The sequence below is a fragment of the Pongo pygmaeus genome, chromosome 1, assembly GCF_028885625.2.
Source record: "Pongo pygmaeus isolate AG05252 chromosome 1, NHGRI_mPonPyg2-v2.0_pri, whole genome shotgun sequence".
Classification (NCBI taxonomy): domain Eukaryota; kingdom Metazoa; phylum Chordata; class Mammalia; order Primates; family Hominidae; genus Pongo; species Pongo pygmaeus.
In genome coordinates, this window is record NC_072373.2 from 190,834,363 (window position 1) to 190,846,546 (window position 12,184).

At 40.2% G+C, this 12,184-nt stretch overlaps 1 protein-coding gene across 4 annotated transcripts in view; it reads left to right on the top strand.

The window, feature by feature from the left end:
* The window catches only part of TRIT1 (tRNA isopentenyltransferase 1), a 41,137-nt gene that overhangs the window by 21,257 nt on the left and 7,696 nt on the right, over positions 1-12,184 (top strand). For 3 of the 4 annotated variants that reach the window (XM_054493427.2, XM_054493437.2, XM_063665686.1), the window contains exons 2-5: positions 3,516-3,656; positions 6,860-6,958; positions 8,052-8,197; positions 10,670-10,812. In XM_054493427.2, coding sequence (XP_054349402.1) covers positions 3,516-3,656; positions 6,860-6,958; positions 8,052-8,197; positions 10,670-10,812 — 529 coding nt within the window. The remainder of the gene's footprint in view (positions 1-3,515; positions 3,657-6,859; positions 6,959-8,051; positions 8,198-10,669; positions 10,813-12,184) is intronic. The other variant, XM_054493445.2, reaches the window with a different exon arrangement.

Here is a 12,184-nt window from a genome sequence, read left to right on the forward strand (position 1 = left end):
GGCTGGTCTTGAACTCCTGATCTCATGATCTGCCTGCCTCGGCCTCCCAGAGTGCTGGAATTACAGATGTGAGCCACCGCGCCCGGCTGTCTTTTTTTAAATAAACTTTTTGTAATGGAAATTTCCCAACATATAAAGAAAGTAGGGCAAATAATGAACTACCCATATATCCATCACCTAGAGTCGATAATTATGAACACTTGGCCAATCTTGTTTCACTTAGAGTCTGTCTCTCCTTTCCCTATTGTTGCAATGCAGGTCACAGTCATATACTTTCATTTATTGTACTTTAATATACTGTGATACAGGTTGAGTATCCATTATGCAAAATGCTTGGGACCAGAAGTGTTTTGGTTTCCTAGTTTTTTCTGATTTTGGAATATTTGCATTATATTTACCAATTGAGCATCCCAAATCTGAAAATCTAAATCCAAAATACTCCAGTGAGCATTTCCTCCGAGTTGTGTGTTTGGTGCTCAGAAGTTTTCAGTTTTAGATTTAGTTAACGACTATAAAACATACCCATAAAACCATATTATATGTAAATCAGATGTCTAGTCTGTATCACCCACATCTTTATGACCCATTTCTTTTAATCTGAATGTATAAGAGGCAAAGAGTTAACAGATCACCCAAAGATGACAATTTATATTAGTAACCAAGATTTAGTACTTTTATGAGTTACAGTTTTTGTTAACTATGAGTAAGAGCTCTGCTTTCTTTAAACCATTAATACTCTTTTCTTCTTCCTGATATTTGGTGGCATTTGTATTATCTATCATAAGCAGTACAATAGGCCACTTCCTTTAGTAAATAAGGTGAGCTAGCTCTGGGTTACCTTCTGTTTGAATTATATTTATGTGTCCATTTGTTTGAGCTCACCATTTTAAGGGCCTCTAGAAGATACACCTAAAGGCAGATTACAGGAAGAAATTTTATCTAGCCTTCTAGGGTTTCTGATAGAAGGTGCTGGTAGAGATATTTAAATTTTGTCCTTGTTGCAGGTGTGGGTAATTGTACATTTGCAGCTATGCATTTGACACTGATTAACATTAATCTCAGTGTAAAAATTTAGAATCCTTTTTACTGTAACATACTTAACAGGATTTGGAAATCCTCTACTAGCAAAATCAAGTTGTTGCTATGTGAGCTCTTTAAAATGGGATCATTTGGAATTCTAAGCTACAGCAGAGCCAACCAAGGGCTGTGGGAAAAAGAGAGAGAGAGAAATAAACAGTTATTATTAACTCTTTTCCTCCCTTTAGTTTTCTTTTCTTTCTTTCTTTCTTTTTTTTTTTTTTTGAGACAAAGTCTGGCTCTGTTGCCCAGGCTGGAGTGCAGTGGTATGATCTCAGCTCGCTGCAACCTCTGCCTTCCAGGCACAAGGCTCCTCCCACCTCAGCCTCCTCAGTAGCGGAACTACAGGTGCGTGTCACCACACCTGGCTAATTTTTGCATTTTTTGTAGAGCCGCAGTTTAGCCATGTTGCCCAGGCTGGTCTTGAACTCATGAGCTCAAGTGATCTGCCCACCTCAGCCTCCCAAAGTGCTGGGATTACAGGTGTGAACCTCCGCACCTGGCCTCTTTCGTTTTTTGTTTTGTTTTGTTTTGTTTTGTTTTGTTTTTTGTTTTGTTTTGTTTTGTTTTGTTTTGTTTTGTTTTTGGAGACGGAGTTGAGTCTCGCTCTGTTGCCCAGGCTGGAATGCAATGGCATGATCTTGGCTCACTGCAACCTCCGCCTCCTGGGTTCAAGCGATTCTCCTGCCTCAGCCTCCTGAGTATAGCTAGGATTATAGGCACACGCCACCACACCCAGCTAATTTTTTGTGTATTTTTAGTAGAGATGGGGTTTCATCATGTTGGTCAGGCTGGTCTCGAACTCCTGACATCGTGATCCGCCTGCCTTGGCCTTTCAAAGTGCTGGGATTACAGGCATGAACCACCGCGTCTGGCCTCCCCTTTAGTTTTCTTAATCTGCATAGAAGACACCAGTGTATAATAACCATATGACCTTGTATAACATTAGAAGGAAGTCTTGTTCAAGATACACAGAAAAGAATACTCTATGATTTATGATTCCATTAATTTTCAGGTATGAGAATGTGAGTCTGCTGTCAGGCACAAATTAAATGAGTTAAAAAGGCAGAGTTGATACTTTCCTTATGGCTCTTATTTACATTATTTTTTATTTATATGCTGTTTTACTATTTACCGATTTTATTTCATTGAAGATAGCTTATATCCTTGCTTGGTAAATGACCTCAGTCACTAAGAGCACAGAGGCTTCTGAGTATTAAACAGTAACACTAAAATTATTTCCCTTTCTCCTTTAGTTATTGTGATAGTAGTAGTGATAATGATAGCAATTAGGTAATAGTGACCCTCAATGTGGCCCTTAAAATGTGCCAGGCAAAAACTAGTGCTTTTTAGTAGTAACTCATTTAATCCCCACAACAACCCTATGAGATAGATATTATTATTTTCATTTTACTGATGAGGGATTGAGGCCCAGAGAGGTTAGTAACTGACTTCTCCAACTACGAATAACTAGTAAGTGGCAGAGCTAGGAAATGAGCTGAGGCAGCCTGGCGCCAGGGTCTTTCCTCCTAACCATTACACTGTACTGTACTTATTTGACACCCATGTAAGTAAAGGGAAACGTGAGATAAAAATGCTTTTAACATCTTTGTGGGCTCTACGGAACTTATTATTTGTTCATTCAGTGCTCCCTGTAGAATCAGTGATTACAGAGAACATTTAATCTCAAAGTATTCATCCCTATTTTCAAACTGGTATTTTCAGATCTGTTCTTGGAGACCTTGCATTTAGAAAAAGTACACTTGAACTTTTTAGTCGAATTGGCAGATCAAGAGCTCACAGACAGGATATTGCCTTTGAGTATTTAGATTGTCCTTGCTGACCCCTGAAGCAGTAATTTTGATAGATCACAATGTTTCCACTAGAGTACAGCAGTATTAGGGGTTCTGACTTCAAAATGTGTATGTGTATGTTTTATATGTATTTTTGTAGACTCCTTCTCCACAAATGGAACCAATCTTATACAAATTCTGAAAACCTTTTAGAGCCATTTAAATCCAAGAAATACCTAAGCATTTTGAAGTAGAACTATGAGCAATGAATGCAAAATGTTACCTTTCTGGAGTCTTGTGATAAGTAAAATAAATCAAACAACTTGCCCAATTTTCAGTGCTTTAAAGTTCTGGCCATGCAGAATTAGTTTTTACTAATTCTGGGCATGTATTTACATATCCTTCTTACCTTTAAATCTGAGCTAATAGCTACTATTTGATAAGAAAACCAATGCTGTATTTTCTTCTTTCTTTCTTTTGGGTTTCGTGGATCTGGCTGTGCTGTTTGTTAGAACACATCTACCCTGGTGCTTTGGGTCAGTGAAGTGTTTGGCAGGAGGGAGAAATAGATCAAAATTTCTGTTCATAAGTATGCATTTTTTATGGAGGTGGTTGACTTTCTCATGTTAATTTTCATTCCCCTAGGTCTATGAAGGCCTAGACATCATCACCAACAAGGTTTCTGTCCAAGAGCAGAGAATCTGCCGGCACCACATGATCAGCTTTGTGGATCCTCTTGTGACCAATTACACAGTGGTGGACTTCAGAAATAGAGCAACTGCTCTGATATCCTTAGGAAAGGCAGCAACTGGGTTTGGTGGGTGAAAGCAGCCCAAGCCAAGAGAGACGTTTTCTTTCTAGTGGCAATTTCTTCTCAGAAGGGGCACCCAAAGCCTAACTACTGATAGATGCCATCCCCATCAGACTATGGACTGAAAGATACAGTGTCTTTGTCACTCAAATTCTTGTCCTTAGACTGTGGCATCATCATTCTCTGGGAACTTGTTAGAAATGCTGATTCTTGGGCCCCACTGCAGACCTACTGAATTAGAATCTGCATTATAACGGGAGTCCCCAGTGATTCATATACACATTAAAATTTGAGAAGCACTGTTTTAGTGATAAGAACACCAATTTAAGAATCAGAAAATTTGTGTTACAGTCCTAGAACTGCCTTTTTTACCATGTGAATTTTACTGGGTAAAGCATTTCCTTAACCCCACTGAGCTTCGGTTTTCTATCCTTTAAATGGAGATACGAAGTTAATCTATAAATATAATGGAGTTATAGTTAGCATTTCAAAGGGATTGTTAGATGGGAGAGGACTGGAAAATATAGTTCTGGGTAAAACCAAGAAATTTTTGCAAAAAGAATAATATAAGGGGGATTGCCCTTATGTCTTAACATGCAGACTGCCTTTAGTATCTGGATGGCTATATATTAAAAGATTGAAAAGTCATAATAATTATAATAGTATGGAACTTATTTAGTACTAGATATATTTGTGGCACAGAATAGAAAACCCAGATATAGATTCAAATGGAAGTGTGTAAATTTTTTTTTTTTTCCTCCTAGAGACAGTCTCACTCTGTTGCCTAGGTTGGAGTGCAGTGGCACTGTCATGGCTCATTGCCACCTTGACCTCCTGGGCTCAGGTGATCCTCCCACCTCAGCCTCCCAAATATCTGGAACTACAGGTGCTTACCACCACACCCAGCTAATTATTTTTATTTTATTATTATTATTTTTTGAGACGGAGTCTCGCTCTGTCACCCAGGCTGGAGTGCAATAGCGCGATCTTGGCTCACTGCAATCTCTGCCTCCCAGGTTTAAGAGATTCCCCTGCCTCATCCTCCCGAGTAGCTGGGACTACAGGCACATGCCACCACACCTGGCTAATTTTTTGTATCTTTGGTAGAGACGGGGTTTCACCATGTTGGCCAGGCTGGTCTCGAACTCCTGACCTCGTGATCCACCTGCCTCGGCCTTCCAAAGTGCTGGGATAACAGGCGTGAGCCACCGCACCCAGCTATTCTATTTTTTGTAGAGATGGATTTCGCTATGTTGCCAAGCTGGTCTTGAACCCCTGGGCTCAAGTGGTCCTACTGCCTCAGCCTCCCAAAGTGCTAGAATTACAAGTGTGAGCCACCACGCCTGGCCCCAGTCAGCCTTCTTGATTCGACAGGTGAAGGTACTAGATACTGAGGCCCAAAGGGTAGAAGGGTGTTTGCTCAATATCACAGTCATTTCATGGCTTGCACAAATAAGTGAAACCTTTTCCCGTGAAGTATGTCCTATCCCATCTTCTTTCCTCTTTCCACTCTCTCCTCTTCTGGAATCTTAACATTTTTCCCTTCCCCTTTTCATTTCTTTGCTCACTTTCCCTTTGTTAATCATACTACAGGTTGAACATCTGAAAATCTAAAATCCAAAATACTCCAAAATCTGAAACTTTTGGAGGGCTGAGATGATGCTCAAAGGAAATGCTCATTGGAGCATTTCAGTTTTCAGATTTTCAGGTTTGGGATGCTCAACCTGTAAGTATAATGCAAATAATTCAAAATCTGAAACATTTCCTTGATCCCAAGTATTTTGGATAAGGGATATTTAATTTGTGTATAATTGACATTTTATCTTACTGTGGAAATTGTATGCTCCCTATACTTAATTTAAAGGGGGAAATAGAGAATTTGTTTTCTCTTTTTAAAACAAACAATGTTTTTTCTTTATGATCCTTGATTGGTAACATCTTTCTTCCCACCCTGCCTTAGCCGCTTAAGGGTTAGTGGGATTCTAGTAGAAAAGAGGTGGTCTGTCTCTATGCCTGCAGATTGGCCGGCAAGGAGAAATGTGTAAATGATTATTTACCTGGATATTGAAAGTCTTTTAAAAAAAATTATTTTCGGCCAGCCACAATGGCTAACGCCTGTAACCTCAGCACTTTGGGATGCTGCAGTGGGTGGATTGCTTGAGCTCAGGAGTTCAAGATCAGCCTGGGCAAGCAACATGGTGAAACCTTACCTCTACAAAAAATACAAAAGTTAGCCAGATGTGATGGCGTGTGCTTGTAGTCCCAGCTACTTGGTGGCGGGAGCTGAGGTGGGAGGATGACTCGAGCCCTGGGAGGTCGAGGCTGCAGTGAACTGTTTTCGCGCCACTACACTCCAGTCTTGGTGACAGAGTGAGACCCTGTCTCAAAAAAAAAAATTATTCTCGGGAGCAAAGGCCTTCTTAAAGCAGATAATTATCTGTTCAACGGAGATTCTAAAGAGAAAAATTTAAAGTAGCAGAGATGTAAAAACAATAGTGGCTAAAGTAAATTGAGTGCTTACTATTTTTTAGGCATTGTGGTAGGGGATTTCTATGCATTGTCACATTTAAGGCTCATGGGGATTTTTACAGGTGAGAAAACTGAAGCTCAGACAGGCTGAGTAACTTGCCCAAGAGCTGAACCTGGAAATTGAAGTCTATTTATCTTCAGAATCTGTGCATCTCACTTAATTTGGTGAAGCCTCAAGTGGCAAAAATGTGATAGTCTCTCCATGATGGCGGAGACTGACTGAGTCTAAGAACCTTAGAGAAACCCGCTTGTGTTTTGCCTTAGAAGGCAAAGTCATGCAATGGATGTCACCTTGATGGCCTCCTGAGCAGCTGACACTTGGTTCTGTGAGAGTCCTTGGGCTTGTGCTTGTTGAACTGATTTGGAATACTAATAAAACTTTGACTTTTAGCAGCAAGACCTAGAAAGTTCTAGAACTGGAAGGAATTACCACTATGCATCTGTCTCTGGTTTCTGCAAGTCCCTCCAGAACTGATTGGACATGATTCTGGAAATTTGTTGGAAACATTGAGGGCTGGTATCAACGTATTTTGGTTCCCACCCTTTCTCCTCTGCTCTGCAGATAAATGAATGTGGTTTCTTGCTAATGGTGTCCTTCCAAAGTGAGTCAGGATTCTCTTGATATCATGATATCTTTCTTAATGTTCACATTGAAGATATATTTGCCCGAGACAAAATTCCTATTGTCGTGGGAGGAACCAATTATTACATTGAATCTCTGCTCTGGAAAGTTCTTGTCAATACCAAGGTAAGTTTAGTTCACTCGTAACTCACTGAGGAAATGGATTGCTCTTTCTTGCTGGCTAATTTCAGTGGGAGAAAGGTTGACTCTTGCCTATTTCTTATACTCAGCAACTATAATTTTCCTACTTAATATTCTCAAACAAATGCCACCTCCATGTGTGAAGTGTGTTCCTCCAGCCTGGTCTATGGGAAGGGGCTGTGTGTGGGAAAAATGTTGCTGTGTGGATTAATTAGCATCTCCATATAAATTAACAGTGCATTAGGCCGGGCGTGATGGCTCACACCTGTAATCCCAGCGCTTTGGGAGGCCAAAGTGGGCGGCTCACCTGGGGTCAGGAGTTCGAGACCAGCCTGGCCAACGTGGTGAAACCCCATCTCTACTAAACCCCGTCTCTACTAAAAATAGAAAAATTAGCCAGGCGTGGTGGCGCATGCCTGTAATCCCAGCTACTAGGGAGGCTGAGGTGGGAGGATCACTTGAGGCTTGAGGCGGAGGTTGCAGTGAGCTGAGATCGCGCCACTGTACTCCAGCCTGGGCAACAGAGTGAGACCCTGTCTCAAAAAAAAAAAAAAAAGAGAGAGAGATGCGATTCAAGAAAAAAATATGTACAATTCTTTAGAAAAATTATATTTAAAAAAACCCAGTCGTTAGCCGTTAGCCTGATTCAGTATTTCCTGGCTGGCAGCACAGTATGTGTATCAGGGAGATGTCCATATTTACGTAGCTGCTACTATGTAGGGTAAGACTGTGTAAACTGTAATTTACTGGCAATCCTGGTCTCCTTGTTCACCCTTGCTGAGAAGACTAGACTCCTGGATATGCTAAAATAGACATATTAGCCCTGGTACCTGTTTGAACTTCTGACAGGGAAGCAAATAGCCAAGTGTTTCCCTATGCTGTAAGTCTTCTGTCTTTTTTGTTTGCTGTGGCCTCATAGCACTTACCACAGCATATTGGAATTTTCTGTTTATGATCTCTCACTATATGGCAAGATCTTCTGATTATTCTGTATTCCTGACAGTTAGCAAAGTGCCTGGCACATACACTGTCTCACTGTTGGTTGAATTAAATTTACTTCTAAACCATCATTTAATAGCCCCAGGAGATGGGCACTGAGAAAGTGATTGACCGAAAAGTGGAGCTTGAAAAGGAGGATGGTCTTGTACTTCACAAACGCCTAAGCCAGGTGGACCCAGAAATGGCCGCCAAGCTGCATCCACATGACAAACGCAAAGTGGCCAGGTAAGAAAGCCTGGCCCGCTGACCCCAAATTCCTTTACAACTAGCGAGCAGTCAGTTCTTCGGTTTGCCCAGATGATGAGAGAGATTTGGTAATAGCAGTTAGTGGAGATTGATGTGTTGTTCTAGCTCAGCAGGTTGGGAGGCCCTGAGTTATTGCTTCAGTTCAACTCCCTCAATAAATAATTGCAGCCTACTTTGTTACATTTTAAATGCATAGTACAATATCGTTTTCCCCTAGGGCCTATATAATGTTGCTTCATTTTCTATTTGATCTTTGCTTGTATAACAGTTTTCATATACATTTTTTCTGGCATGCAGTTTGTTTACATTGTGATTTGGGTTTCATAATTGATTATGCAATGCCGTGTTCTGCCCCAGCAGCTTTCCCAGTGGGAGGTGGATTTTATAAACTCTCTCACAGATCAGCTCACCTTTGCACATGGAAACTATCTGGTAGGGAAGAGAGGTAGTGAATGAACTCACAAGGTCATATTTTTTCAGGTTGTTTTGAAATTGCAGCCTCATGTTAGGTTTATTTTTCTGCAGTATTAGGAGTGATACCACTTCCGGCATAGTAGAACATCTAATGAAGGACCTGTTCTATTGATGGTTATACAGATTCAATATTAAAGTAACATCTCATATTCATAGGGGTTGTGAAGTATTCCACTCAAATGAATTGGATATTTTTACTCCTAATTTTACCCCCCTCAGTGAAACTTAATGTTAGAATATAGTATTTAAAACATTATTATTATTACTTTTTTTTTTTTTTTTTTAAAGAGATAGAGTCTTACTTTGTTGCCCAGGCTGGAGTACAGTGGCACAATCATGGCTCACTGCAGCCTTGACCTCCTGGGCTCAGGTGTCCTCCTGCCTCGGCCTCCTGAGTAGCTGGGACTACAGGTGTGCACTACTGTACCTGGCTAGTTTTTTAAATTTTTAATTTTTTGTAGAGATGTTTTGCTGTGTTGCCCAGGCTGGTTCCAAACTCCTAGGCTCAAGCGATCCTCCTGCCTCAGCCTACCAAAGTGCTGGGATTATAGTCATGAGCCACAGTACTCAGCCAAGAAAAGGATTTCTTCAGGTAGGGTTGTCCTTTGCACGGCAGGGGGGTGGGGCACAAATTGTAATATCTAAGTTTTTTAACCCCCTTAAAGACAATATAACCCCATTAAGAATGCATGTTTTAGATTAATGAAGTTTATACTTTTCAGTATCCAAACATTTTAAACACTTTAATAGAAAACATTCAATTTTTTTTAAACCTAGGAACATTATGATAAACATTCATTTTTATATTGTTTTATTACATGATTCTAGAGCTTGGTGTTTATTATTCTCTCCTTTTACTAATCAGTTCTTTCTTATCACCTCTCCTCATTTTGCTGCATCTAAACGAGTAATGAGTTGGAGAATTTTTTCTTAGTAAGAGTCAATAGGTTCTAAGCAAGAGCTCTAGAGTCTCATTTAGAGAATGAGGACTTTTTTTTTTTTTCAATCTTTCTTTTGACTTGAGGCTGTATTTTAACTCCAGATAAGTGAGATATCTATTACTACATTTTTTCTCATAGATCTTCTTTGAGAAACCAGTGATACTGAAAGACAAGGGGGTCTACACTCTTGTGTTAGGGTTTCAGGAAGTAGAATTGGGTCAGGAAGAGAAAGATCACTTTCAGGCTGATAAGTTGCAATCACCCAGAGTGGTAGAGTGTAGATTTGGGAGTTAAATTACCTAGTGCTGCATAACATAATAGATACGGACAGAAGTGGATGGTGGCTTAAGAATAAGTATGTGAGTTCTTTTCTCAGTGATCTTTGTGCCAGTAGAGCACTGGATTAGCCAGGAGCATTCTTCATTAATTTGACATATTTAAAAAGAAAGCTGATGAGCTGGATGTACAACATGCTTTTGTACTGTGGGAAAGGCACGCCAGCCAGACCAGACTTGTTGGCTTGTTACAAAGTGTCCCAAACAAGCTCTTTTACTGTTTATCTGAAAGTGAGTGAGTACCATTCTGTTTGTATAGAAGAAACCTGTTGTTTCTGAACCTATTTAACTGATTTCAGAATAATTTATGTATCTTTAGAAAAATAATATTATTTCTTACTTTACCTAAAGTTTTCTTTAGTACCCTTTTCTGAATAGCTGTAGGACTGGAGTAACCCTAGACCTTCATGTCTTTTGGAACTTAATGCAGTGAAAATGAGAATAAGCCTTTCTGCGTGCCCGCTTTTTGAAGAGACAGGGTCTGTTGCTGCTTAGGTTGGTCTTGAACTCCTGAGCTCAAGCATTCCTCCCAGTTCGGCCTCCTGAGTAGCTGGGACTACAGACGCGCACACTGTCATAACTGGCTTTCAAGAATGAGGCTTTCCGTAATAAACAGTCTTTCTCCTTGTTTTACTTGAGAATGAATATTTTCTATTGGTTTTTATGGGTGTGCCCCCTCCCTCCCCTTCTAAATTACTTAGGAGCTTGCAAGTTTTTGAAGAAACGGGAATCTCTCATAGTGAATTTCTCCATCGTCAACATACAGAAGAAGGTGGTGGTCCCCTTGGAGGTCCTCTGAAGTTCTCTAACCCTTGCATCCTTTGGCTTCATGCTGACCAGGCAGGTAACAGCCTTTTGATGCCCTAGAGTCCATCTGTGATGGAACTTAGAGTAATAAGTTACTGTACAGAAAATGCTTAGAACCATGGGTGGCTCATAATAAAGACTAAACAAGTATTAGCTATTAATTTTATTATCATTATCATTATTTGTTGACTTAGGCACAGTGCCATTCCCCTAGATATCTGTTTGGAAAGGGAGAAAGGATAGCCCTGACATTAGGAGAAGACATCACGGGTAGAGTGGGATGGGATGGATGGAATGGGAAAGAGACTGCCATCCAGGGAAGGTCCAAAGGAGAAAAAGAAGGCAGTCTCTTGTGGAAGGTTGGCTGGAGGCTAGAATGTTCTAGAAGCAGTATGCCTTATAATTAGCTTGCTAGCCTGATGGTGTTTTGTTGCTAAAGTATAATTATGTCCTGTGATAGTAGTAACTTATTCATCCAGCAAACATTCAATAAGCATTCAGTGAAGTGCTGGGTATTCTGAGTGGTACTTTGGTTTCAGAGTTGAAGAGACAGTGCCTTTTCTTAAGGAATTCCCAGTCTAGTAGGACAACAGACAAGGAGATAGATACTGTCTGTCTGTCTATTATTTATGTGATAAGTGCTGGGCTAGATATATTTTCAGAGTGCTGTAGGGCCACAGAGAAGGGATGACGAACATTATCTCGGGGGGAGTTAGAGACCAGTTTGCAAAGGTAGCCTATGATAGGCCTGGAAAGATGACATCATTATATGGACACACAGTAGAGTGTAGCACTGAAGAGCACAGGCTCTTGAGGCAGACTGTCTAATAGCAAATTCCTGCTCCACTAGCTTCTAGTTATGAATTGTAAGACAAATTAGTTTACCTTTCTGTGTCCCAATTCTCCTGTAAAATAGAGATAATAGTAATAACACATATTTCATAGCTTCATCAAGGATTAGATGAATTAATACATATATAGTGCTCAGAATGTGCCTGACACATGACGGGTCCTCAATAAATGCAAACTTTCTAGGAAGGTTACTGTTGCTGTAGGCCAATAAATCACAATGGTAGAGATGTAGAAGAGCATAATTAAAATGGCAACAATCTGTTGTTAAATTAATCTGCCATAAATTGATAAAAAAGGTAATTTTCCAATAATGAAATTTTATAAACAAAAACTTTTACTCTACAGTTCAGCATAAAATAATGGTATCTGATTCATAATAAAGCTGTTTGTCACATCTGAACAATTACGACCTCTCACTCTTTGCTTCTTTGCTTGGCTCAGTAGTTTAGAATGTATCTAGGATGTCTTTTTTTTTTTTTTTGAGACGGAGTCTCGCCCTGTTGCCCAGGCTGGAATGCAGTGGTGCGATCTCGGCTCACTGCAACCTCTGCCTCCCG